This window comes from Oncorhynchus mykiss, chromosome 16, assembly GCF_057628025.1.
Source record: "Oncorhynchus mykiss isolate SJ-2025 chromosome 16, ASM5762802v1, whole genome shotgun sequence".
Lineage (NCBI taxonomy): Eukaryota > Metazoa > Chordata > Actinopteri > Salmoniformes > Salmonidae > Oncorhynchus > Oncorhynchus mykiss.
The window spans coordinates 53,257,501-53,285,000 of NC_143037.1; the positions used below are offsets into that span (position 1 = coordinate 53,257,501).

A 27,500-nucleotide genomic window follows, 5' to 3' on the forward strand; every position below is an offset into this window, starting at 1 on the left:
GTCATTCTGCCAACTCAGAGTGGGATCGTTTTCCATTTAAAAGTCATTCTGCCAACTCTCTAAGTGAGTGGGATCGTTTTCCATTTAAAAGTCATTCTACCAACTCTCTAAGTGAGTGGGATCGTTTTCCATTTAACAGTCATTCTACCAACTCTCTGAGTGAGTGGGATCATTTTCCATTTAAAAGTCATTCTGCCAACTCTGAGTGGGATCGTTTTCCATTTAAAAGTCATTCTACCAACTCTGAGTGGGATCGTTTTCCATTTAAAAGTCATTCTACCAACTCTGAGTGGGATCGTTTTCCATTTAAAAGTCATTCTACCAACTCTGAGTGGGAACCTTTTCCATTTAAAAGTAATTCTGCCAACTCTGAGTGGGATCGTTTTCCATTTAAAAGTAATTCTACCAACTCTGAGTGGGATCGTTTTCCATTTAAAAGTAATTCTACCAACTCTGAGTGGGAACCTTTTCCATTTAAAAGTCATTCTACCAACTCTGAGTGGGATCGTTTTCCATTTAAAAGTCATTCTACCAACTCTGAGTGGGATCGTTTTCCATTTAAATGTTTTCTGCCAACTCCGAGTGGGAACCTTTTCCATTTAAAAGTAATTCTACCAACTCTGAGTGGGATCGTTTTCCATTTAAAAGTCATTCTGCCAACTCTAAGTGGGATCGTTTTCCATTTAAACGTTTTCTGCCAACTCTGAGTGGGAACCTTTTCCATTTAAAAGTCATTCTACCAACTCTGAGTGGGATCGTTTTCCATTTAAAAGTCATTCTGCCAACTCTCTAAGTGAGTGGGATCGTTTTCCATTTAAAAAACATTCTACCAACTCTGAGTGGGATCGTTTTCCATTTAAAAGTCATTCTGCCAACTCTCTAAGTGAGTGGGATCGTTTTCCATTTAAAAGTCATTCTACCAACTCTGAGTGGGATCGTTTTCCATTTAAAAGTCATTCTGCCAACTCTGAGTGGGATCGTTTTCCATTTTATAAGTCATTCCACCAACTCTCTGAGTGAGTGGGATTGTTTTCCATTTAAAAGTAATTCTACCAACTCTGAGTGGGATCATTCTCAATTTAAAAGTCATTCTGCCAACTCAGAGTGGGATCGTTTTCCATTTAAAAGTCATTCTGCCAACTCTCTAAGTGAGTGGGATCGCTTTCCATTTAAAAGTCATTCTACCAACTCTCTGAGTGAGTGGGATTATTTTCCATTTAAAAGCAATTCTACCAACTCTGAGTGTGTGGGATTGTTTTCCAATTAAAAGTCATTCTACCAACTCTGAGTGAGTGGGATCGTTTTCCATTTAAAAGTCATTCTACCAACTCTCTAAGTGAGTGGGATCGTTTTCCATTTAAAAGTCATTCTACCAACTCTGAGTGGGATCGTTTTCCATTTAAAAGTCATTCTACCAACTCTGAGTGGGATCGTTTTCCATTTAAAAGTCATTCTGCCAACTCTGAGTGGGATCGTTTTCCATTTAAAAGTAATTCTACCAACTCTGAGTGGGATCGCTTTCCATTTAAAAGTCATTCTACCAACTCTCTAAGTGAGTGGGAATGTTTTCCATTTAAAAGTCATTCTACCAACTCTGAGTGGGATCGTTTTCCATTTAAAAGTCATTCTACCAACTCTGAGTGGGATCGCTTTCCATTTAAAAGTAATTCTACCAACTCTCTGAGTGGGATCGTTTTCCATTTAAAAGTCATTCTACCAACTCTGAGTGGGATCGTTTTCCATTTAAAAGTCATTCTACCAACTCTGAGTGGGATCGTTTTCCATTTAAAAGTCATTCTACCAACTCTCTAAGTGAGTGGGATCGTTTTCCATTTAAAAGTCATTCTACCAACTCTGAGTGGGATCGTTTTCCATTTAAAAGTCATTCTACCAACTCTGAGTGGGATCGTTTTCCATTTAAAAGTCATTCTACCAACTCTGAGTGGGATCATTTTCCATTTAAAAGTCATTCTACCAACTCTGAGTGGGATCGTTTTCCATTTAAACGTCATTCTACCAACTCTGAGTGGGATCGTTTTCCATTTAAAAGTCATTCTACCAACTCTCTAAGTGAGTGGGATCGTTTTCCATTTAAACGTCATTCTACCAACTCTCTAAGTGAGTGGGATCGCTTTCCATTTAAAAGTAATTCTACCAACTCTCTGTTCTTACTTACAAACCCATGCTCTCTCTCTCCCTCTCGCTCTCTATCACCAAATAGACTACATTTTTCCATTCATCCCTTTCCCATTCACAGGGGAGTGTAATTTGAGTGAGGGAAGGACAAAGCGAAAAAACAAACAAACAAACAGTAGAGGGAAGCAGAGTGAGAGTGGAGCCAGAGAGGCAGAGCTAGGGCAGTTCAGATTGCCATGCCTCATTGCCAGTTTGAACCTCTGGCTCTGGGTTGCTGCCACACTGTTTCCGCTGATTGCGATCGGAGGATCGGCCGGTTGCTCTCCCGGATCCATCTCACTCCCAGTGCAGGGGGCCGAGGGAGGGGGCAAGAGGAGGTCGTAGGCACCCATGGGGAACTCACAGCCCTGCCAGATTCCTGCTCTCTCTCTCTAACTCTCTCTCTCTACTCAGGCCAGCCTTGACCTAGACATCCTGGCCTGGCAAGGCATGCCTCCAACACATCCATGAAGTTATCTAGCTGACATTGCTGAGATGGGCATTGTAATGGATCATTAGTCACTTTATACAATGCCACTTTAATAATGTTTACATATCTTACATTACTCATATCACATGTATATACTGAATTTTATACCATCTACTGCACCTTGCCTATGTCGCTCGGCCATCGCTCATCCATATATTATATGTACAGTGCCTTGCGAAAGTATTCGGCCCCCTTGAACTTTGCGACCTTTTGCCACATTTCAGGCTTCAAACATAAAGATATAAAACTGTATTTTTTTGTGAAGAATCAACAACAAGTGGGACACAATCATGAAGTGCAACGACATTTATTGGATATTTCAAACTTTTTTAACAAATCAAAAACTGAAAAATTGGGCGTGCAAAATTATTCAGCCCCCTTAAGTTAATACTTTGTAGCGCCACCTTTTGCTGCGATTACAGCTGTAAGTCACTTGGGGTATGTCTCTATCAGTTTTGCACATCAGTTTTTCCCATTCCTCCTTGCAAAACAGCTCGAGCTCAGTGAGGTTGGATGGAGAGCATTTGTGAACAGCAGTTTTCAGTTCTTTCCACAGATTCTCGATTGGATTCAGGTCTGGACTTTGACTTGGCCACACCTGGATATGTTTATTTTTTAACCATTCCATTGTAGATTTTGCTTTATGTTTTGGATCATTGTCTTGTTGGAAGACAAATCTCCGTCCCAGTCTCAGGTCTTTTGCAGACTCCATCAGGTTTTCTTCCAGAATGGTCCTGTATTTGGCTCCATCCATCTTCCCATCAATTTTAACCATCTTCCCTGTCCCTGCTGAAGAAAAGCAGGCCCAAACCATGATGCTGCCACCACCATGTTTGACAGTGGGGATGGTGTGTTCAGCTGTGTTGCTTTTACGCCAAACATAACGTTTTGCATTGTTGCCAAAAAGTTCAATTTTGGTTTCATCTGACCAGAGCACCTTCTTCCACATGTTTGGTGTGTCTCCCAGGTGGCTTGTGGCAAACTTTAAACAACACTTTTTATGGATATCTTTAAGAAATGGCTTTCTTCTTGCCACTCATCCATAAAGGCCAGATTTGTGCAATATACTTTGACTGATTGTTGTCCTATGGACAGAGTCTCCCACCTCAGCTGTAGATCTCTGCAGTTCATCCAGAGTGATCATGGGCCTCTTGGCTGCATCTCTGATCAGTCTTCTCCTTGTATGAGCTGAAAGTTTAGAGGGACGGCCAGGTCTTGGTAGATTTGCAGTGGTCTGATACTCCTTCCATTTCAATATTATCGCTTGCACAGTGCTCCTTGGGATGTTTAAAGCTTGGGAAATCTTTTTGTATCCAAATCCGGCTTTAATCTTCTTCACAACAGTATCTCGGACCTGCCTGGTGTGTTCCTTGTTCTTCATGATGCTCTCTGCGCTTTTAACGGACCTCTAAGACTATCACAGTGCAGGTGCATTTATATGGAGACTTGATTACACACAGGTGGATTGTATTTATCATCACTAGTCATTTAGGTCAACATTGGATCATTCAGAGTTCCTCACTGAACTTCTGGAGAGAGTTTGCTGCACTGAAAGTAAAGAGGCTGAATAATTTTGCACGCCCAATTTTTCAGTTTTTGATTTGTTAAAAAAGTTTGAAATATCCAATAAATGTCGTTCCACTTCATGATTGTGTCCCACTTGTTGTTGATTCTTCACAAAAAAATACAGTTTTATATCTTTATGTTTGAAGCCTGAAATGTTGCAAAAGGTCGCAAAGTTCAAGGGGGCCGAATACTTTCGCAAGGCACTGTAAATATTCTCATTCACCCCTTTAGATTTGTTTGTATTAGGTTGTTGTTGGGGAATTGTTAGATTACTTGTTAAATATTACTGCACTGTCGGAACTAGAAGCACAAGCATTTCACCACACTCACATTAACATCTGCTAACCATGTGTATGTGACCAATACAATTTGATTTGATTTTGATTTGAAGCTACTGAGTAGTAATCAGAATTTCCAGTTGTATATGACTTAGACACAGTAGGGATGTTGCAGCAGGCATCTGGAAGTGGTATGTATGTACCTTGCTGCTTGCTGATTACAGTAGTCTCAGATAGCAGGAGGGAGCTTTAACCTACTGGACGCTGCACCATATAGACCCATTTAATTCACACACTGTCTGGATGCAGCCTGTAATTATCTGGCCCCAGATGTCCTGTGTTAAGTCCCCCCCCCCACCCCCACTGCTCTATTTCCAGACCCAACTCCATGGTGGGGGGGTCAGAGAAGGACATGGTCTCCTGCATTGTCCTTTCAGAAGACCTCTGCTGTACACGGCTGGGCCTGGCTGGGACTTGGCAGAGCTGGCACCCCTCGCTGGGTGAAATATGAGGGGCGTCAGCTGGCAGTAGTGTGGGGGACGCGGGGTTCGCCAGCGCTCTTGTCTCTACTAATGAGTCCCGTCTGGTGTCCAGGATGAGAAGGGGGGGTAAATCAGGACTCAATGAAAGCCATTGTAATGCCCTTAACCTGGTACCGTATTTTCCAAGTACTGGTCTGAACTACAGTATACTAATAAATAGTACTGGCCTGAACTACAGTATACCTAATAGACCAGTACTGGTCTGAACTACACTATACCTAATAGAATATTACTGGTCTGAACTACCTTATACCTAATAGACCAGTACTGGTCTGAACTACAGTATACTAATAAAATAGTACTGGTCTGAACTACAGTATACTAATAAAATAGTACTGGTCTGAACTACAGTATACTAATAGAATAGTACTGGTCTGAACTACAGTATATCTAAAATAATAGTACTAGTCTGAACTACAGTATACCTAATAGAATAGTACTGGTCTGAACTACAGTATACCTAATAGACTAGTACTGGTCTGAACTACAGTATACTAATAGTCTAGTACTGGTCTGAACTACAGTATACCTAAGAGACTAGTACTGGTCTGAACTACAGTATACCTAATAGACTAGTACTGGTCTGAACTACAGTATACCTAATAGACTAGTACTGGTCTGAACTACAGTATACCTAATAGACCAGTACTGGTCTGAACTACAGTATACCTAATAGACTAGTACTGGTCTGAACTACAGTATACTAATAAACTTCTCTCACAAGCTCAGTATAATTATTCTATCTGTACAACCCTCTTACATTACATCAGTCTCTACATTGTGTTGTGTAGACATTAAGATGTGTTCCATCCACTAATGTGCATGCTGGGTACTTTGTGTCTTTAGACACAAGATGACTGAAGAATTCACCCAGCGGCCTTCCTTCGTTCCATCCCCCATTCTAGTCACATCAGCTCATAACACATGCACATCTCCTTCCTTCCCAGAGAGCTTAGCGGCTGGCGGAGTGTGTGTGTTGCCTGTGATTGATTGTCTACTATGGAAGCGATATGTCTTCAAATAGACGAGCGGATCCTGGCACCAGTTAATTAGTGATGTGTGATGTGTTAGAGGTCACTAATCCTGGTTACATATGTCAGTGCGTATGAAAGATACCTCCTGGGACCTGTTACACACACGCTTATCACACAGTGACAGCCCACTGAGAACAGATGTCAGTTCAACATTTGGTTGAGTGAAATCAAGACAAATGGCACCACGTCATTGGATTTCGGTTAAAAGTTGGGTGAAAAATAGATCCCTTTACGCGGATCACTTTTCCCCGCGTTGATTTAACGTCATAACGGTTTATTTTTTTAAATGACGTGGAAACGATGTTGATTCAACCACGTTTTTGTTGTGCAGTGGGAGTGTGTGTATGCTGCTGTTATGTGTACGCTGCTGTCTCTCTCTCAAATAGTTCAAGTACAAAAGGGAAAATAAATAAGCATAAATATAGGTTGTATTTACAATGGTGTTTGTGCTTCACTGGTTTCCCTTTTCTTGTGGCAACAGGTCACATATCTTGCTGCTGTGATGGCACATTGTGGTAGTTCACCCAATAGATATGGGCATTTGGCAGGAGGTTTAGGAAGTGCAGCTCAGTTTCCACCTCATTTTGTGGGCAGTGAGCACATAGCCTGTCTTCTCTTGAGAGCCAGGTCTGCCAACGGCGGCCTTTCTCAATAGCAAGGCTATGTTCACTGAGTCTGTACATAGTCAAGGCTTTCCTTAACTTTGGGTCAGTCACAGTGGTCTCTCTCTCTTCCTCTCTCTCTCAATTTCTATTTTTGAATTTAAGGGGCTTTATTGACATGGGAAACATATGTTTACATTGCCAAAGCAAGTGAACTAGATAATAAACAAAAGTGAAATAATCAATACAAATGAACAGTAAACATGACACTCACAAAAGTTCCAAAAGAATAAAGACATTTCAAATGTCATATTATGTCTATATACAGTGTTGTAATGACGTACAAGTACAAAAGGGAAAATAAATAAACATAAATATCTCTCTCTCTCTTTCTCGCAGCCGCTTCAGATAGATGATAACTTCTGTGGGCAGGACTTCAACCAGCCCCTGGGAGGAACCAGCACCATCGAGGGTCTGCCTCTGTTCGTGGACAAGGACGATGGCATGACCTCGGTGGCGGCCTACGAATACCACGGCCACACCGTGGCCTTTACCGGCACACGCAGCGGGCGCATTAAGAAGGTAGGATGATGGTGGATTCAGTGTGTGTGTGTGTGTGTGTGTGTGTCTGAATGTTACTCACCTCTGGCTATGAGGATGAATCTAAAGGCTCTGTCTCATTGCTGACTCCTCTGTGCTGAGTGGGGGATTGAGATGACTGGAGTAGCGGGTTTGCCCATCACCGGGGCTGTCGTGCTGTGAGCCATTTCTGTGCCTTCTCTGGTGCTGTTCACTGAGCTCTGGAGAACAGGGGAGAAAAGGGATCAGGGGAGAAGAGGGGAGGAGAGGGGAAGAGCAGGGGAACAGGGGAGGAGAGGGGAGAACAGGGGAGAAAAGGGGAACAGTGGACGAGAAGGGCGGGGGGGGAGGAGAGAGGAGGGGAGAACAGGGGAGAAAAGGGGAACAGTGGAGGAGAAGGGCGAGGGGGAGGAGAGAGGAGGGGAGAACAGGGGAGAAAAGGGGAACAGTGGACGAGAAGGGCAGGGGGGAGGGGGGAGGAGAACAGGGAGAAATGTGGAACAGTGGAGGAGAAAGGCGGGGGGGAGGAGAGAGGAGGGGAGAACAGGGGAGAAAAGGTGAACAGTGGACGAGAAGGGCGGGGGGGAGGGGGGAGGAGAACAGGGAGAAAAGGGGAACAGTGGAGGAGAAGGGAGGAGGGGGGGAGGAGAACAGGGAGAAAAGGGGAACAGTGGAGGAGAAGGGAGGAGGGAGGGAGGAGAACAGGGAGAAAAGGGGAACAGTGGAGGAGAAGGGAGGAGGGGGGGGAGGAGAACAGGGAGAAAAGGGGAACAGTGGAGGAGAAGGGAGGAGGGGGGAGGGGGGAGGAGAGAGGAGGGGAGAACAGGGGAGAAAAGGTGAACAGTGGACGAGAAGGGCGGGGGGGAGGGGGGAGGAGAACAGGGAGAAAAGGGGAACAGTGGAGGAGAAGGGAGGAGGGGGGGAGGAGAACAGGGAGAAAAGGGGAACAGTGGAGGAGAAGGGAGGAGGGGGGGAGGAGAACAGGGAGAAAAGGGGAACAGTGGAGGAGAAGGGAGGAGGGGGGGGAGGAGAACAGGGAGAAAAGGGGAACAGTGGAGGAGAAGGGAGGAGGGGGGAGGGGGGAGGAGAGAGGAGGGGAGAACAGGGGAGAAAAGGTGAACAGTGGACGAGAAGGGCGGGGGGGAGGGGGGAGGAGAACAGGGAGAAAAGGGGAACAGTGGAGGAGAAGGGAGGAGGGGGGGAGGAGAACAGGGAGAAAAGGGGAACAGTGGAGGAGAAGGGAGGAGGGGGGGAGGAGAACAGGGAGAAAAGGGGAACAGTGGAGGAGAAGGGAGGAGATGGGGAGGGGAGGAGAGGAGAACAGGGGAAGAGAGGGGAGGAGAGGGGAAGAGCAGGGGAACAGGGAAGAACAGGGGAGAAAAAGGGAACAGGGGAGGAGAGGGGAGAACAGGGGAGGAGAGGGGAGAACAGGGGAGAAAAAGTGAACAGGGGAGGAGAGGGGAGAACAGGGGAGGAGAGGGGAGAGCAGGGGAGCAGGGAAGAACAGGGGAGAAAAAGGGAACAGGGGAGGAGAGGGGAGAACAGGGGAGAAAAAGGGAACAGGGGAGGAGAGGGGAGAACAGGGGAGGAGAGGGGAGAACAGGGGAGGAGAGGAGAACAGGGGAGGAGAGGGGAGAACAGGGGGAGAGGGGAGAACAGGGGAGGAGAGGAGAACAGGGGAGGAGAGGAGAACAGGGGAGGAGAGGAGAACAGGGGAGAAAAAGGGAACAGGGGAGGAGAGGGGAGAACAGGGGAGAAAAAGGGAACAGGGGAGGAGAGGGGAGAACAGGGGAGGAGAGGGGAGAACAGGGGAGGAGAGGAGAACAGGGGAGGAGAGGGGAGAACAGGGGGAGAGGGGAGAACAGGGGAGGAGAGGAGAACAGGGGAGGAGAGGAGAACAGGGGAGGAGAGGAGAACAGGGGAGGAAAGCAGGGTTAGGTGGGACGGCTCTCAGATGGTTTCAGACTGTTAACACTGACTACAGTCTAAGAAGGGCCTTGGGTTTGGGTTAGAGCTTTAGTCAGAATCTCTATCGAAAGCTGAGGGTGAGTAGATTGTACAGTATCTTTGTTGAATGTATGCAATTATTTGTAGGTCATTTTATGTGGCGGATCATAGAGAAACATGGAATCAACCACATATTCATACACACCAGAATGCGCACCTGCATACACACTGATTTACACTGAACCATTATTCAGGCCCTCATGCACGCTGGTCTAGGTGCAGGACACACACATGTGCACACACTGAGTCTCTCCTGTTTTGCCAAGTCGGCTGAAACCCAGTCCCATAGTCCTTGGTTCTGACCCCTGAGGTAGGGGGTGGTTTGGAGCGGTGCTGTTGGTGTCCGTCTGCAGGCAGGATGCTGGAGGGGGATGTGGAGGCTGGGGCTGGGATGGATCAGCATATCTCAGAAGGAAGATATCCCTCCCATGATCGGAATCCCATTTCCCCTCTTCTACCGACTCTTCCTGTGTGGAGGCCGAGCGCTGGGCGGTGGGGCGCAGGCTGCTGGTGTCCTCAGACATAGATCGATGCAGGGCTGTAGATATAGGAGCAGAGACGGCTGGCTGGAGCTGGGGAAGCAACGTCATCACCACAGAGCACAACCAGGCCCTCCTGTAGTCTCTCGTTCTCCCCCATGACCCCCCCCCCTCCTCCTCTTCAGGAGACCCTCTCATCACAGTCTCACCGCTTACCACCGTGCCATCACAAACCGCCTCTCCTCTCTGTCCATGTCCGTGTATAAATGGCAGTCCGCCATGCGGCGGCATCATTGTCATTTTCTCCTGATTTGGTTTTGTTTGTTGATCTGTTTGTTTGGCTGGTGAGTGTAGTGTTGACGGTGGCTTGACGGTCAGGGACATCTGAGGCGGGCAGGAGCAGAGCACTGCTTCTGTCTGGAGACTGGTGAGAGGAGAGTGTGTGGAGGGCCCCCGATCGTTGCTAGCAGTTTTGTTTTATTGCTATATTTATTGTGAGTTAAACTGTGCACCGTGCCCTAATGAAATGGAAAGCAGCAGTCTATGGATGTAATTCGCCCTGTGCCTCCGTTGATGTGGCTGCAAGGCCCTTATTGATTCATCTATATGAATATATAATCACAGGCGTAAATCTTAGCAGGCGCGGAGGCAGCGGGCGGGTGGACTTCAAATGCAGCTAGTCTAGTTGTTGGGAGATGACGTGTGTGTGCCTGGGTAAAGCCTCCACACACAAGCTCTGTTGGCACCCATGCTGGAGTGTTTGCAGATGCATGTGTGTGTCTATCTGAATGTTTGTGGGGGATGTAGAATGTGCTCATACTGTGTTGCTAGTGTGGTGATCTCTCTCTGTCGTATCAGCCAGAAGAGCTGGGATCACCGGGTCACTGTCTGCCATTTAATAGGATTCCTCAGCTTCAGAACAGCTGCAGCTGCTTCAAACACACACAGGAGAGGAACACCCACATCTCCATAAAACCTGGAAAGCTCTCTCAGACGACTTCTATTTCCAACCTGAGAAGCACCCCTCAGGCCTCACAGCTCCTGCTAAATAGCCTCTCTCAGCCCTTTGAACCATTCCCACCGCCAAAAACAAAAGAGCGAGAGGGAAATAAAAAAAGAAATAACATTTTCTCTGAGAGGGAGATCTAAGGGGTGCGTGGGATGATTCCATATGTGTTGTTGACCTGCTGGGCCTCTAAAACCTCCCTCCTACCCAAGTCAGTACCGAACGGATAGGGCCAATCTGCATAGGGCGCTGGCCTTGTTACCGTGCCGACGGGCTGAGGGGCGTGTGGCTGAGCCTGATTTGATTTGATTAAGCCCTGTTCATTCTCAGTGGCACAGCTAATCTTGAGGCAGTGAGACATGCAGAGACTTCCAATTAACAAGTCATAAATTATGGAGCAAGGTTCAGTCTCTTCCTTCTCTCTCCCTCCCTGGACTGGGTTATATGCACGAGCCAGTGAACACTACTTCTCCTCCTCCACAGGTACCTGGCTTGGGTCAGGATAGAGAGATAGAGGGATGAATGGAGGGAGAGCCACAGCAAGGTTAGCCAGGGACCGTCCTACGTGGACAGACAGGACACAGGCTCCCCAGTGACCAGACCTTTATTGACGTAGCGCTGATGCTAATGTCATGTCTGCATCTGGGGCTTTACTGTCACTGGGAAGCCAGACTAATGAAGACACATGATATCTAAGGTAATTGACCATGTAAATCCTAATTAACGCTATAGCATTTGGAAACGGGGATGATGTAGTCGGCATATTGGCTCCAGTGATGACTGTACGACAGCGTGTGTAAATGTCAGCTAGGAGACTAATGGTGAGGAGCGTTCACTCTGGCTGCCAGACGTTGTCTCAATGTTAATCTGGTGTATCGGGGAGGATATCACTTTCACATGATGGAGAGGAGAGGAGTTGTGATGATAGAGCTAGGAGAAGAGATTGATTCTCTCTTCTCTCCCTGATTCCCAGTAGGATGAGCACCAGGCAGTGTGTAGCTACTGGGCTAGTTTGACTGGCTGGCTCACTGTATGAGAGGCTGCCTATGATATTACCACCAAGGGGTGAAAGTGGCTGGAGAATTCAAATCTGTAGCATTCTCTCCCTCTACTCCCTCCTCTCCCCCTCCCTCGTTCTCTGTAGCTCGTCACCTTGAACTCCTCCTCTGTGGTGGGCTTGTTGCCCACGGCTACTGTCCTCCAGAGAATTCCCTGTTGGAATAGCATGTCTCTCTGTATCTCTCTCTCTGTGTGTGTGTGTGTGTGTGTGTGTAGGAATGTGAAGCATGGGCCTACTGTCCCTCTCTCTCCCCCACTCTTCTTCCACCACCACCACTGCTCTACATAACTCTATATATAGTCCTGTCTATATCTACTCAACAAGGGAAGAGTAGAATGGTCATGCCTTCATAACGTGCTTGCAGAGTGAACTGAATCAGAAGACTACAAGTGTTTGCACTCTGGGGGGGGGGGGGGGGGGGGGGGGGGGGGGGGGGGGCACGGTGGTGTGGTGGGGGTTCTGGATGCTGTACAGCTACAGTACTCTGTGAGGTTGGGGTATTACTTGATATACAGTGCATTCGGAAAGTATTCAGACCCCTTCACTTTTTCCACATTTTGTTACGTTACAGCCTTATTTTAAAATGGATTAAATGAAATAAAAAAAGTCATGAATCTACACACAATACCCCATAATGACAAAATTAAAAAAGTTTTTTTTAGAAATGTATTAAAAATAAAAAAACAAAATACCTAATTTACATAAGTATTCAGACTCTTTGCTGTGAGACTTTCCATTGATCATCCTTGAGATGTTTCTACAACTTGATTGTTTATACATGGTTACACGTGGTCTGCGGTTGTGAGGCCGGTTGGACTTACTGCCAAATTCTCTAAAACTATTTTTGGTGGCGGCTTATGGTAGAGAACATTAAGTTCTCTGGCGACAGCTCTGGTGGACATTCTTGCAGTCAGCATGCCACTTGCACACTCCCTGAAAACTTGAGACATCTGTGGCATTGGGTTGTCTGACAAAACTGCACATTTTAGAGTGGCCTTTTATTGTCCCCAGCACAAGGTGCACCTGTGTAATTATCACGCTGTTTAATCAGCTTCTTGATATGCCACACCTGTCAGGTGGATAGATTATCTTGGCAAAGTAGAAATTCTCACTAACAGGGATGTAAACAAATTTGTGCGCAACATTTGAGAGAAATACGTTTTTTGTGTGTATGGAACATTTCTGGGATATTTTATTTCAGCTCATGAAACATGGGACCAACACTTTACATGTTGAGTTCATATTTTTGTTCAGTGCATTACCTAAGTGTCCTTGAGAAGTTCTGGGTAAATCTTCAGAAAATCTTCAGTGAAATGAAAAATCTTCATCTTCAGTGAAATGAGTTAGCCGTACTGGAAAATGACATTTTCACAAGCAAGATGGCCGCTGATGGTTGAGATGCTGGAAGAACATTTTCTCTGGACTCCATACTGCAGTGATGTACAATGTCAGGTGCCGTTGGCCAACATCAAGTTGTCTGTTGTACACACTGGCTAATCCCTGGCATGGCGGTACATGTTAGTGTGTGTGCCAGAATGCCAGTGTACGGGACAGTCTGTGCCCTACCCCTGACCGTGTTGTTGCAGCTGTGGCCTCTTTATGTGAGGGCAGTGCCCACCTGATGCCATGCACAGCTGCTGCTTCAGGAAGGGTTAACTAACCCCACACAACTTTACCCCCCTGACGTCACCCTCCAAACTACAGACAACTGTGTGAGTGTGTGTGAGTATGAGTGTGAGTGTGTGTGTGTGTGTGTGTGTGTGTGTGTGTCAAGTTCCAGAGGACGAGAAGACAGCAGCTGCAGCTAAAGCCCCCATCAACTGTTCCCCTCATCTGCCCCATCTGTCTATTCTTCACAGCACTGTCTGTCTGCCCCATCTGTCTATTCTTCACAGCACTGTCTGTCTGCCCCTCCTGTCTATTCTTCACAGAAGCTTTGTCTGTCTGCCCCATCTGTCTATTCTTCACAGAAGCCCTGTCTGTCTGCCTCATCTGTCTATTCTTCACAGAAGCTCTGTCTGTCTGCCTGTCTGTCTAGTCTTCGCAGAAGCTCTGTCTGCCCCATTTGTCTATTCTTCACAGAAGCTCTGTCTGTCTGCCCCATCTGTCTATTCTTCACAGAAGCTCTGTTTGTCTACCCCATCTGTCTATTCTTCACAGAAGCTCTGTCTGTCTGCCTGTCTGTCTAGTCTTCGCAGAAGCTCTGTCTGCCCCATTTGTCTATTCTTCACAGAAGCTCTGTCTGTCTGCCCCATCTGTCTATTCTTTACAGAAGCCCTGTCTGTATGCCCAATCTGTCTATTCTTCACAGAAGCTCTGTCTGTCTCCCCCATCTGTCTATTCTTCACAGAAGCCCTGTCTGTCTGCCCCATCTGTCTATTCTTTACAGAAGCCCTGTCTGTATGCCCAATCTGTCTATTCTTCACAGAAGCTCTGTCTGTCTGCCCCATCTGTCTATTCTTCACAGAAGCTCTGTCTGTCTGCCCCATCTGTCTATTCTTCACAGAAGCTCTGTCTGTATGCCCCATCTGTCTATTCTTCACAGAAGCCCTGTCTGTCTGCCCCATCTGTCTATTCTTTACAGAAGCCCTGTCTGTATGCCCAATCTGTCTATTCTTCACAGAAGCTCTGTCTGTCTGCCCCATCTGTCTATTCTTCACAGAAGCTCTGTCTGTCTGCCCCATCTGTCTATTCTTCACAGAAGCTCTGTCTGTATGCCCCATCTGTCTATTCTTCACAGAAGCTCTGTCTGTCTGCCCCATCTGTCTATTCTTCACAGAAGCTCTGTTTGTCTACCCCGTCTGTCTATTCTTCACAGAAGCCCTGTCTGTCTGCCTGTCTATCTAGTCTTCGCAGAAGCTCTGTCTGCCCCATTTGTCTATTCTTCACAGATGCACTGTCTGTATGCCCAATCTGTCGATTCTTCACAGAAGCTTTGTCTGTCTTCCCCATCTGTCTATTCTTCACAGAAGCTCTGTCTGTCTGCCCATCTGTCTATTCTTCACAGAAGCTCTGTCTGTCTGCCTGTCTGTCTGTTCTTCACAGAAGCCCTGTATGTCTGCCCAATCTGTCTATTCTTCACAGAAGCCCTGTCTGTCTGCCCCATCTGTCTATTCTTTACAGAAGCACTGTCTGTATGCCCAATCTGTCAATTATTCACAGAAGCCCTGTCTGTCTTCCCCATCTGTCTATTCTTCACAGAAGCTCTGTCTGTCTGCCCATCTGTCTATTCTTCACAGAAGCTCTGTCTGTCTGCTCGTCTGTCTATTCTTCACAGAAGGTCTGTCTGTCTGCCTGTCTATCTTCGCAGAAGCTTTGTCTGCCCCATTTGTCTATTCTTCACAGAAACCCTGTCTGTCTGCCCCATCTGTCTATTCTTCACAGAAGCCCTGTCTGTCTGCCTGTCTGTGTATTCTTCACAGAAGCCCTGTCTGTCTGCCCCATCTGTCTATTCTTTACAGAAGCTCTGTCTGTCTGCCCTAATCTGTCTATTCTTCACAGAAGCCCTGTCTGTCTGCCCAATCTGTCTATTCTTCACAGAAGCCCTGTCTGTCTGCCCCATCTGTCTATTCTTCACAGAAGCCGTGTCTGTATGCCCAATCTGTCTATTCTTTACAGAAGCTCTGTCTGTCTCCCCCATCTGTCTATTCTTCACAGAAGCCCTGTCTGTCTGCCCAATCTGTCTATTCTTTACAGAAGCACTGTCTGTATGCCCAATCTGTCGATTCTTCACAGAAGCCCTGTCTGTCTTCCCCATCTGTCTATTCTTCACAGAAGCTCTGTCTGTCTGCCCCATCTGTCTATTCTTCACAGATGCACTGTCTGTATGCCCAATCTGTCGATTCTTCACAGAAGCCCTGTCTGTCTTCCCCATCTGTCTATTCTTCACAGAAGCTCTGTCTGTCTGCCCATCTGTCTATTCTTCACAGAAGCTCTGTCTGTCTGCCCGTCTGTCTATTCTTCACAGAAGGTCTGTCTGTCTGCCTGTCTATCTTCGCAGAAGCTTTGTCTGCCCCATTTGTCTATTCTTCACAGAAGCCCTGTCTGTCTGCCCCATCTGTCTATTCTTCACAGAAGCTCTGTCTGTCTGCCCATCTGTCTATTCTTCACAGAAGCTCTGTCTGTCTGCCCGTCTGTCTATTCTTCACAGAAGGTCTGTCTGTCTGCCTGTCTATCTTCGCAGAAGCTTTGTCTGCCCCATTTGTCTATTCTTCACAGAAGCTCTGTCTGTCTGCCCTAATCTGTCTATTCTTCACAGAAGCCCTGTCTGTCTGCCCAATCTGTCTATTCTTCACAGAAGCCCTGTCTTTCTGCCCCATCTGTCTATTCTTCACAGAAGCCGTGTCTGTATGCCCAATCTGTCTATTCTTTACAGAAGCTCTGTCTGTCTCCCCCATCTGTCTATTCTTCACAGAAGCTCTGTCTGTCTGCCCATCTGTCTATTCTTTACAGAAGCACTGTCTGTATGCCCAATCTGTCGATTCTTCACAGAAGCCCTGTCTGTCTTCCCCATCTGTCTATTCTTCACAGAAGCTCTGTCTGTCTACCCTGTCTGTCTATTCTTCACAGAAGCTCTGTCTGTCTGCCTGTCTGTCTGTTCTTCACAGAAGCTCTGTTTGTCTGCCTGTCTGTCTATTCTTCACAGAAGCCCTGTCTGTCTGCCCCATCTGCCTATTCTTCACAGAAGCTCTGGCTGCCCCATCTGTCTATTCTTCACAGAAGCCCTGTCTGTCTGTCCCATCTGTCTATTCTTCACAGAAGCTCTGTTTGTCTGCTCCGTCTGTCTATTCTTCACAGAAGCTCTGTCTGTCTGCCCTGTCTGTCTATTCTTCACAGAAGCTCTGTCTGTCTGTCCCATCTGTCTATTCTTCACAGAAGCCCTGTCTGTCTGCCCCATCTGTCTATTCTTCACAGAAGCTCTGTTTGTCTACCCCGTCTGTCTATTCTTCACAGAAGCTCTGTTTGTCTACCCTGTCTGTCTATTCTTCACAGAAGCTCTGTCTGTCTTCCCGTCTGTCTATTCTTCACAGAAGCTCTGTCTGTCTGCCTGTCTATTCTTCACAGAAGCCCTGTCTGTCTGCCCAATCTGTCTATTCTTCACAGAAGCTCTGTCTGTCTGCCCCATCTGTCTATTCTTCACAGAAGCTCTGTCTGTCTGCTTGTCTATTCTTCACAGTATTTCTGTTTGTCTACCCCGTCTGTCTATTCTTCACAGAAGCTCTGTCTGTCTGACTGTCTGTCTTCTTGGTCAGTGGACACAGCAGACATTTGTTACAGTGCAGCTCAGTGTTTAGTCAGCCACAGCTTGGTGAGGATCAAAAACTCACATGCGTGTACGGCTCGTTGACATTGTAACACACACTTTTTAGCTAGCATGCTGTTACGAGAGTCGGTTCAGCCGACAGTAGCATGATACATATGTCAGACAGCGACACTGTTATATCCTAATGGGCCCCATTGTTGTCCTGTTATTCATTAGGCTGCCTGTGTCTAACAGCATTCAGTCTGGACTCAGGAGAGGAGAGCATCCCTCCCATGTTATTAACCTCAGACAGGTCCATGGTTCCAGACAGAAGTCCTGCACGTTGTTCAGTGACTTCTGTAGTTGAGTTTGAAGTGGCATCATCTTCATTTCTTATTTAGCCCTGAGGTTTCCATCACCAAGAGAGACATTGACATGTGGGTATTCTAGGAGGATTGAACACAGATACTAGTGCCAGGGCAGAGCAGACTACAGCCCATTGGTGATCGAGACAAGCCTGTAGATTCTCCTCTCCACGGCTGTGTGATTATCAAGTAGGCATCGCATGCCTGGAGAAGTTTCTGCAATCAGAACACTGGGGCCCTTGAAAACACACACACACACACACGCGCACACGCACACGCACACGCACACACACACACACACTAAAACTCTGTGAGCATGCGTTCAAGTTGTTTCCAACCTCCCCCAGCTCTGGTCCATCAGTCTATTTGAATGTCAGTCCATAAGTCAGTGTGTCTGTCTGTCTGGCGGTGATTTTCCACAGTGCTAGGTATCAGGTGGAGCTAGAGGTTGTGATGTTGTGCAGTTCACACAGCTCCCTTCACCTCCACACTCAACAGCTCTGGCCTTTGATCTGCTCTGCCTGCCTGGCTGCCTGACTGCCTGGCTGCCTGCCTGACTGACTGCCTAGCTGACTGGTGTGAGATGTGACTGCCTCTCTATTGGATGAAATGAGAGAGAGTGTGTTGCTCTGTCCTGCTCTGCTCTGCTGTGCTCTGTTCTGCTCTGCTCTGCTCTGCTCTGCTGTGCTCTGTTCTGTTCTGTGCTCTGTCCTGCTCTGCTCTGTTCTGCTCTGCTGTGCTCTGTCCTGCTCTGCTCTGCTCTGTTCTGCTCTGCTCTGCTGTGCTCTGTCCTGCTCTGCTCTGTTCTGCTCTGCTGTGCTCTGTTCTGTTCTGCTCTGCTCTGCTTTGCTCTTCTGTGCTCTGTTCTGCTCTGCTCTGTTCTGCTCTGCTCTGCTGTGCTCTGTCCTGCTCTGCTCTGTTCTGCTCTGCTGTACTCTGTTCTGTTCTGTTCTGTTCTGCTGTGCTCTGTCCTGCTCTGCTCTGCTGTACTCTGTTCTGTTCTGCTCTGCTCTGTTCTGCTCTGCTCTGCTGTGCTCTGTCCTGCTCTGCTCTGTTCTGCTCTGCTGTACTCTGTTCTGTTCTGCTGTGCTCTGTTCTGCTCTGCTCTGCTGTGCTCTGTCCTGCTCTGCTCTGTTCTGCTCTGCTGTACTCTATTCTGTTCTGTTCTGCTGTGCTCTGTCCTGCTCTGCTCTGCTGTGCTCTGTCCTGCTCTGCTCTGTTCTGCTCAACTGTACTCTGTTCTGTTCTGCTCTATTCTGTTCTGCTCTGCTCTGCTGTGCTCTGTCCTGCTCTGCTCTGTTCTGCTCTGTTCTGCTCTGTTCTGTTCTGCTCTGCTCTGCTCTGCTTTGCTGTGCTCTGTCCTGCTGTGCTCTGTCCTGCTCTGTCCTCTGTCCTGCTGTGTTCTGTCCTGCTCTGCTGTGCTCTGTTCTGCTCTGCTGTGCTCTGTTCTGCTCTGCTCTGCTTTGCTGTGCTCTGTTCTGTCCTGCTCTGCTCTGCTCTGTTCTGTTCTGCTCTGCTTTGCTGTGCTCTGCTCTGTTCTGCTCTGCTTTGCTGTGCTCTGCTGTGCACTGTTCTGCTCTGCTCTGCTTTGCTGTGCTCTGCTGTGCTCTGTTCTGCTCTGCTCTGCTTTGCTGTGCTCTGCTGTGCTCTGCTCTGCTTTGCTGTGCTCTGTTCTGTTCTGTTTTGATGTGCTCTGTTCTGTTCTGCTCTGCTGTGCTCTGTTATGTGCTCTGCTCTGCTCTATTCTGTTCTGCTCTACTGTGCTCTGTTATGTGCTCTGCTCTGTTCTGTGCTCTGCTCTGTTCTCTGCTCTGTTCTCTGCTCTGCTCTGTTCTGTACTGTGCTCTGTTCTGTGCTCTGCTCTGTGCTCTGCTCTGTTCTGCTCTGTGCTCTGCTCTGTTCTGTGCTCTGTTCTGTTCTGTGCTCTGCTATGTGCTCTACTCTGTGCTCTACTCTGTGCTCTGCTCTGTTCTGTGCTCTGTTCTGTGCTCTGCTTTGCTCTGTTCTGTGCTCTGCTCTGCTCTGTTCTGTTCTGTTCTGCTATTTGTGTTAAAACACATCCATAAACGGTAACCTTTGATGGCCGAGGCTTTTTTTTCAGCTTTCAAAGTTTTTCCACAGCACTGGAGGAAGGAGGGCTGATTTAGCATTCCTCTTCAACAAAGAGAGAGAGAGCGAGGGAGAGGAAGAAGGAAGGGGGGAGAGAAGGAGAGAAACTGGGAGAAGAGAACAAACTTAAAGATAATAACCAGAGGTAGTGTAATTCTCCCATCTGTTGGCCCTGCATGTGCCAAGAATCTCTATTGTTCATGAGCTACGGAAGGCATTAGATTACTGAGCCTGATATCACAGTGCCACTCTCAGCCTCTCCATGGCTAAAAGAACAAGCTTTGTCAGCTCCCCTCTCTCTTCCCCCTCCCCACCAAACAAGGCTTTACTCCCCAGGCTTTTGGTTCCATTGTGGGGGGGAACAATGCGTTACAGCAGAGAAGCAAGCGACTGATGCCGTGAGTGTAATCTCCCTGTGGTGTGTTCTGTGTGGAGAGGAGGGGAGCGAGTCAGAGCAGGGCTATGCTGGGGACTGAGGCGGACGGCAGGGCTATGCTGTGGCCTCTCCTCTGCTTAATTGAAGCGTAAAGAGACTTGGCAGACTTCCTGACACAGCCCAGTCATGTAGGGGGTAGGGGGTTGTTGGAGGGATTGTAGAGTACTGTATAGAGCCCCCTCCCTCTCCTCTCTGCTTCTTCCCTCTGGCCCACCCTTAGCTCGCATGGTAAGCCACAGTCCTAACACGACGGTGGGGGTGGTTCTGTTCTGTGTGGGCCCCACAATGGGGAGTTTATGGGTTGTGGTTTGATTTGGTTGGAGAGAAAAGGGGGAGTTGAGATTGAGCCACCCCACCTCCCCTCTCTCTCTGTGGAGTATGCAGGGCTGAGTCTGGCCATGCAGGGCTGAGACTGGCCATGCAGAGCTGAGTATGGCCTTGCAGAGATAAGTCTGGCCATGCAGGGCTGAGTCTGGCCATGCAGGGCTGAGTCTGGCCTTGCAGAGCTGAGTCTGGCCATGCAGGGCTGAGTCTGGCCAAGCAGAGCTGAGTCTGGCCATGCAGGGCTGAGTCTGGCCATGCAGGGCTGAGTCTGGCCATGCAGGGCTGAGTCTGGCCATGCAGGGCTGAGTCTGGCCTTGCAGAGCTGAGTCTGGCCATGCAGGGCTGAGTCTGGCCATGCAGGGCTGAGTCTGGCCATGCAGAGCTGAGTCTGGCCATGCAGGGCTGAGTCTGGCCTTGCAGAGCTGAGTCTGGCCATGCAGGGCTGAGTCTGGCCATGCAGGGCTGAGTCTGGCCATGCAGGGCTGAGTCTGGCCATGCAGGGCTGAGTCTGGCCATGCGGGGCTGAGTCTGGCCATGCGGGGCTGAGTCTGGCCATGCGGGGCTGAGTCTGGCCTTGCAGAGCTGAGTCTGGCCATGCGGGGCTGAGTCTGGCCATGCGGGGCTGAGTCTGGCCTTGCAGAGCTGAGTCTGGCCATGCGGGGCTGAGTCTGGCCATGCGGGGCTGAGTCTGGCTTGACTTGACTTGACTTGATTCCCCACAGATTCCCCCCACTCAATGAAGAGTCTTCAACTATCCTGTACTTTTTTGAGCTCTCCTGCTGTTCCGTTGAAGATCTAGAGCAATCAACCTGTTGTCCGTTCCTTTGGAACACAACTCTGCATCCCCGCCATCACACAATTACTGTTGTTGTTACGCAATCCAAAAATGGCCCATTATAAATCGTAATCTGGGTCAGGTGAGCATCATTTGAAAGCTTGTTCTATTGCCAACATGACTAGCTAAGTTATAAAATAGGATCTCACAGTTCGGCTTTCACAAGGCCATTCAGAGAAACAGATTGTAATTTTGGTGCGAATAGAAAGGTGTCAGGTGTGTGTGTCAGGTGTGTGGGTGTCAGGTGTGTGTGTCGTGGTGAATTTCCTTCACAATAAACAAACATATGCTCATTCTGTTCAGAACATCCCAAGGTTTGAAACATGTCGTCTTGTAACTGCACATCAAACATAGTGATCGTAAACGTCGACACTGTATATGACTTGAGTTATGATTTGGAAATGTGAAGTGCATATTTGGACTGTGTTTGGCTTGCTTGTATGATATCAAAGTGATATTTATTATATTTTTCAACGTCTCATCTTTCAAAACATATCTAATCTTAATCTTAATTTACAACATTTCCCTCACTCAGACAAAAGATTTGCAAAAGTTGCCCAATTACCGGGAGGGATGGGCTCATAACGTCTGTTAGTCAAAACCCATACAGAGCTGTGTAGTGCAGTCAGAGCTCTGACGTCATGTATAGCATGTTACTGTACAGCCACTAGGTTTGGATATTTCCCAGGTATTTTACAAATGTTCCATCCAGAGAATAAATCCTTTTTCTCCTGGGTAACCCGGTATTTCCCAACAAAACCAGAAGTGTCATAACTAAAGCATTATAAAACACATATATATGTCTGGATTTGATTAGAGCTTTGATCAGCATGAAAACTCTAGCCTGATGCTACCTGAGCCTGATGCTTCCTGAGCCTGATGCTATCTGAGCCTGATGCTATCTGAGCCTGATGCTACCTGAGCCTGATGCTACCTGAGCCTGATGCTACCTGAGCCTGATGAGCCCGACATGAAAGACATTTAATGAGACCTACATTAAAGACATTTAATGAGACCTATATTAAAGACATTTAATGAGACCTATATTAAAGACATTTAATGAGACCTATATTAAATACATTTTATGAGCCCTACATTAAAGACATTTAATGAGACCTACATTAAAGACATTTAATGAGACCTACATTAAAGGCATTTAATGAGACCTACATTAAAGACATTTAATGAGTCCTGCATTAAAGACATTTAATGAGACCTACATTAAAGACATTTTATGAGACCTACATTAAAATTACACACCTCCTTTAAACCATGAAGCTGGGAGAGAACATGTTTCGTGCCATACACGTGGCTCACAAAGTTACAATTATAGGCTAGCAATTTGATTTTAATGTTTAAATATAGTAGAGCCTATTTGTATAATTAGTAGGCTGACACCTTTCACAATATTTCCCCTGATGTTATTAGCCTACCTCCTCTTTCTCTCTCTATTGTTGCTTCATTCCTTCCTCCTTTCAACAGTTAAATGAAATACGTTTTGTTGTCCTTATCGTCATCATTCTGACATCCTTGAATAATATAGGACTAGAATGAGATGCAGAAGGCCTTCACTCCTGTTTATGAAGATTGAATGGTTATGGGTGACGGTATGAATGGAAATCTGCTATGTCTTACCACCATCGCTCGGTCTCTCTTCATTCAAACTGCCTGTAAAGTTCAGTTGGCTGCTGTGTTTAACATTCAGCGAACAAGAACTCACATCGCTCTTCGAATAGTCTTTTAGTATAACCCATGTATGGGCTTGGGACTCCACGAGCTAGGAGCATTCGTTAGGAGAGAGGCCAGTGGAGAGCAGACGTGTATTGAGAAAGAGACGTCTTATAAGTAAGAAGCTCATGTATAAAACATCATTCATTAGCTGAATATAAGGCGAATACTGCATTGAATGTACTACCTGAAAGAGGAAGGCTAGGACATCTATATATATATACATCTTGAATAGAATTATCTATTTGGGATGCAATTTGAATGGAACTGATGGAGAGAAAGAAGCATCGTAATAGAGTGCTCGCCGATTTAAAGCAACGATGTTCGGTGAGCGGCTGTTTTAAAGCTCTGCAGCTGCAAAATAAAAATCTTTACAATTAACACATAAGGTGACCCCAGAACGCCAGATGGAGATGTGTAAATTAGATGCGCGTTCAGGCTACACTGCAGCAAATGTAGGCCTACCTGTCACAAGGAAAAAGGTTGCCATGATGAGATGGTACATAGTGAGATGTGCTGTCTGTCCCCACCCTGAGCGTTGATGATTGATCATGCAGATGGCAGAGAGAAGGCAGATTTAGACATCACATATCATTTCATCTCATGCTGTTGATATAAATCATTTATTATAATTTACCGGTTTCTCACTGTTATTTATCTCGGGAAAAGGGAGTGGGGTTGGGTGGTAAATCTCGGTAACCAGTTTCCTGGGGTTCAGCCCTGTGTAAATGGCTACAGGCCCAATGCAGTCAAAAATGTGCGTTTTATTTTTCTGTGTTTTATTCATATTTCCACACTATGACGTTGGAATAATACTGTGAAATTGTGAAAATTATAATGCCCTTTTAGTGTAAGAGCTGTTTGAAAAGACCACCTGAAATCTCAGCCTGTTTTGGTGGGATGGAGTTTTGGCCTGCCTAGTGACATCACCAGAGGGTAAATTAGGTAATAGACCAATAAGAAAGAGAGTTCCAAACCTCTCTGCCAATAACAGCTCGTTTTCAGTTTTCCCCTCCCCACTCAGATCACTCCTTTCAGTCCTATCAAAGTAAGCTATTTTTGTTTCTTTTTGACCATTTTAATTGAAAACAATCACAGTAAGATACTTCATTGTTACACAGAAATGAATTGATATTTAGGTAGAAATGTCTGCATTGGACCTTTAATGCATGGTCACAGTGAGTGCATCTCATTTAGTCTGTATGTGTGTGTGAGTCAGTCCCTGAGTCTCTCCGGCTGTCTGTGTGTCTTCATGCATGTCTACATACATGTGTGTGTGTGTCAACAGTATCCATATGTATGTCTCAGGTGTCAGCTCCTTGCTCCCCTCCCACCCTCTCCCTCTCTGACTGGGATTAGTCCACCCAGGCCTGTCAGTAGGCAGCTGTGGGACTGCATGGGGCTGTACAGCTGTGTGTGGAGCGGAGGGTGTGTATGTGGGTCTGTGGAGGGAAAGAGGATTGGGCCACTCCTGGTCACCATCTGAGCCAAGCACGAGTTGTTTTGGCTTTGATATCACAGAGGGGCCCTTTGTGCTGTGGGGTGAGAAGCGGTCAAAAACGGGGAGTGTGTGTGTGTGTGATAGTGAGTGTGTGCAAGTGTTAATGTGTGTGTTAGTGGGCTCGAAGTAGAGATTAAAGGAGAACACATCCTAAAACCCTCTGCTGAAGGCTGCTCAGAATGTTGAGGATGTACTGTCTCAAACAGAGGGATTTCTCAAGAATGCGTTGACTGATCATTGATTCTCTCTGCATTCTGGGAAATGTGAAGTTCTCTGAGGGGTTGAACAGTGCAGCTTGTGACCTATGACATCAACTCCAGTCAGATGAATGCTCCAATTCCAGTGTCACACACAGGCTCTCTCTCTCTCTCTCTCTCTCTCTCTCTCTCCCTCTCTAGCTAGCTCTATCTCACACACACACACACACACACACACACACACACACACACACACACACACACACACACACACACACACACACACACACACACACACACAGAGAGAGAGGGGCTGTGACACAGACAGAGGGAAGGGAAGAGTTACTTGACCAACTCTCATCGGTTACACTTCCTGATTTCCTTTTATTTCCTATTCACTGTCAACTATCTCCTATATCCTCAACGCACATGTCTTCCCTCCTCCTCTCCACATCCATCTCTCCATTCCTCTGTATCCTCAGTCAGTAGTGTGATGTGTTTTGGGCTCCATGTCCCTCTCTGCCTGCCCTACATCCATCCATCCTCTCACCCCTCTTCATTGTGCTTCTCCTCTGTTTAATGTGGGATAGCGAGGAGCAGCGAGGGGGTTGCCACTCCTTTGATGAAACATAACACAGGGGTTAATCCAGCAGATTAAAGCCCATTTGAAAGCACTGAAATGAATGGATAATAGTTAGTGCTCTGATACATTTGAAAGGGTGGATTAAACATCTCTAAAAGCCCAGCTTAAAGAGACTCTAAAAGTCACATGCAAGGTTAATTGTTTTCCAGTGAACGTTCCGCCATCTTCATGTTAAAAGCTGGATCAATATGGAGAAACTGTGAAGGTAGCATTGTGTAGCTGATACTACTTGGTGAGATACTAAATTGCAATATGGCTTTGGGAGATGGTTGTATTGTGTTCAGATATTCAGATTTCTGTGGTTTGACTACAGGGCCAAACCCCTATAGGATCATACCACTACACACCCCATGCCTCTATAGTATTCTCCATAGGATTTCTCGGTATGGTGTGAATGGTACCTTTTAACCCCAAGAGGAGGTGATGGAGCGTTTCTGGGATTGGATGGGCTTATGTGTTTAACTATACTGCCCTATAAACCTAGTGCCCTATTTCATCTTTCTCACACACAGGGTTTAAGGCCTGTTACAGAGGTGGCTGTGTTACACACCCAATTCACCCTAGAATGTCCACTTCCTCTCTCCTCCTCTGGCTTCCTGATTCCTACGTCATTAAGAGTAGGAGAGTTATTCATGGCTCTTCATTTGGCTCTGGTGACCGATCCACTGTCAACTCTGCTATGACATGCAATGGGTGTGTCAGATCACATCACAGACTGACTATGTGACCATCTGCATGTAATCAGATTACCACACACACACACACACAACACAACACTGTCTAGGCACGCATGGTATGACTGAAGCACAACAACATACTCTGTCCATGACATAAAACACTTCAGCGGCAGCTGACTTGCTGGTAACTCCTTCTGCTGGTATGCAGTAAAGCTGAATGGACAGACTGACAGTTATACAGACAGAGAGGGAGGCCCCTAGTAGCCCCCCGTCCTCAAAGACCATCTGCCCGCTCTGGAGCCCGCAACCTGAGAGGCAGGACAGAGGAGAGAAGAGTAGGACACTCCCCATGCACTCCTGTGCCAAGCCAAACAGCCCACTGAGCCCGCTGCTCGTGTGTCTGGGTGCCAGCGTGTGTGCCAACGGCTTTACGCCCAGACAATGGTTAGAGAGAGATAGACAGAGAGAGGGAGAGAGGGAGGAGAGAAGCGAAGTGACGGAAGGATAAGAGATTCTTGGATGGCGTGTGACTCGAGGTCCTGAAGGTGAGACATGGTCTTGAGTCTGACCCAGGCCTGCCTCTCTAATATTGCCTCCACTGTTGGGCTGGGCAGGTCTCCCCACCATGCCCTCTGGCCAGGCTGCATGTCACCACGCAGACATCTGGCACACCAACCAGGGACACATCACTCAGGTCTAATACAAACACTACACTCTTAGAAACAAACATGCTATCTAGAACCTAAAAGGTTCTTCGGCTGTTCCCAGAGGATAACCCTTTGAAGAAACCTTTTTGGTTCCAGATAGAACCATATTGGGTTTCTTGTAGAACCCTTTCCCCAGAGGGTTCTACATGGAACCCAAAAGAGTTCCGCCTACAACCAAAAAGGTTTCTCCTATGGGGACAGTCGAAGAACCCTTTGGAACCCTTTTTTCTAAGAGTGTACGCTAACCCCCAAACAGATTCTCTTATTCTGCACGTTTGAATTGATGGATTTGTGACGAAACAGACAGCTGTGCTAGATTAGAGTGGTATGGAATGCATGGACAGAGGGATTGAGAGCAGAGTTTAGAGAGGAAATTGCAGATGAGAGGAGGCTGAGTGGATATAGAGAGCACAGAGGTACTTGAAGTGTTTCCTGTGGGCTCTCTCCCTCTCTCTATTTCTCTTTATCTCTTCTTCTCTCTTCCTCTCTCTCTCTGTGTCTCTTTCTCTCTAGCTGAATGAGTTCAGCCACCCTCAGTCAGGCCCGTTTGTTTAACCTCCTAATTGGACAAAGTCCTGCTTAAAAGTTGGAGAGTCTCTATGCACATTGTCATGTCTGACACCAACCCCCTCGCCTCGTCCCCTCTTGTGTCCGTTGGGCTTCCAGACGGAAAGTCTATTGATGCCATGGCACAGACAAACTGCCTCCCAGTCCCATTCTAACTCCCACCCTAGTCCCTTTGTAGGTGTCCGCGTGTGTGTGTAGGCGTGTGTGTGTAGGCGTGTGGGTGTAGGCGTGTGGGTGTAGGCGTGTGTGTGGGAGAGAAAAAGAGATGCTTGTGTGTGTCTGTGTGTCTTCTCCCTCTCACCATTCTGTCTCAGTAACTGACAACGTTGTACACAGAATAAACGTATTAGA

General features: G+C 47.0%; 1 protein-coding gene across 2 annotated transcripts in view; it reads left to right on the forward strand.

The window, feature by feature from the left end:
* LOC110492210 (plexin-A1) overlaps positions 1–27,500 on the forward strand; it is a 306,350-nt gene that overhangs the window by 67,014 nt on the left and 211,836 nt on the right. For both annotated transcript variants that reach the window (XM_036947176.2, XM_036947177.2), the window contains exon 3: positions 7,087–7,269. In XM_036947176.2, the coding sequence (XP_036803071.1) occupies positions 7,087–7,269 (183 nt within the window). The remainder of the gene's footprint in view (positions 1–7,086; positions 7,270–27,500) is intronic.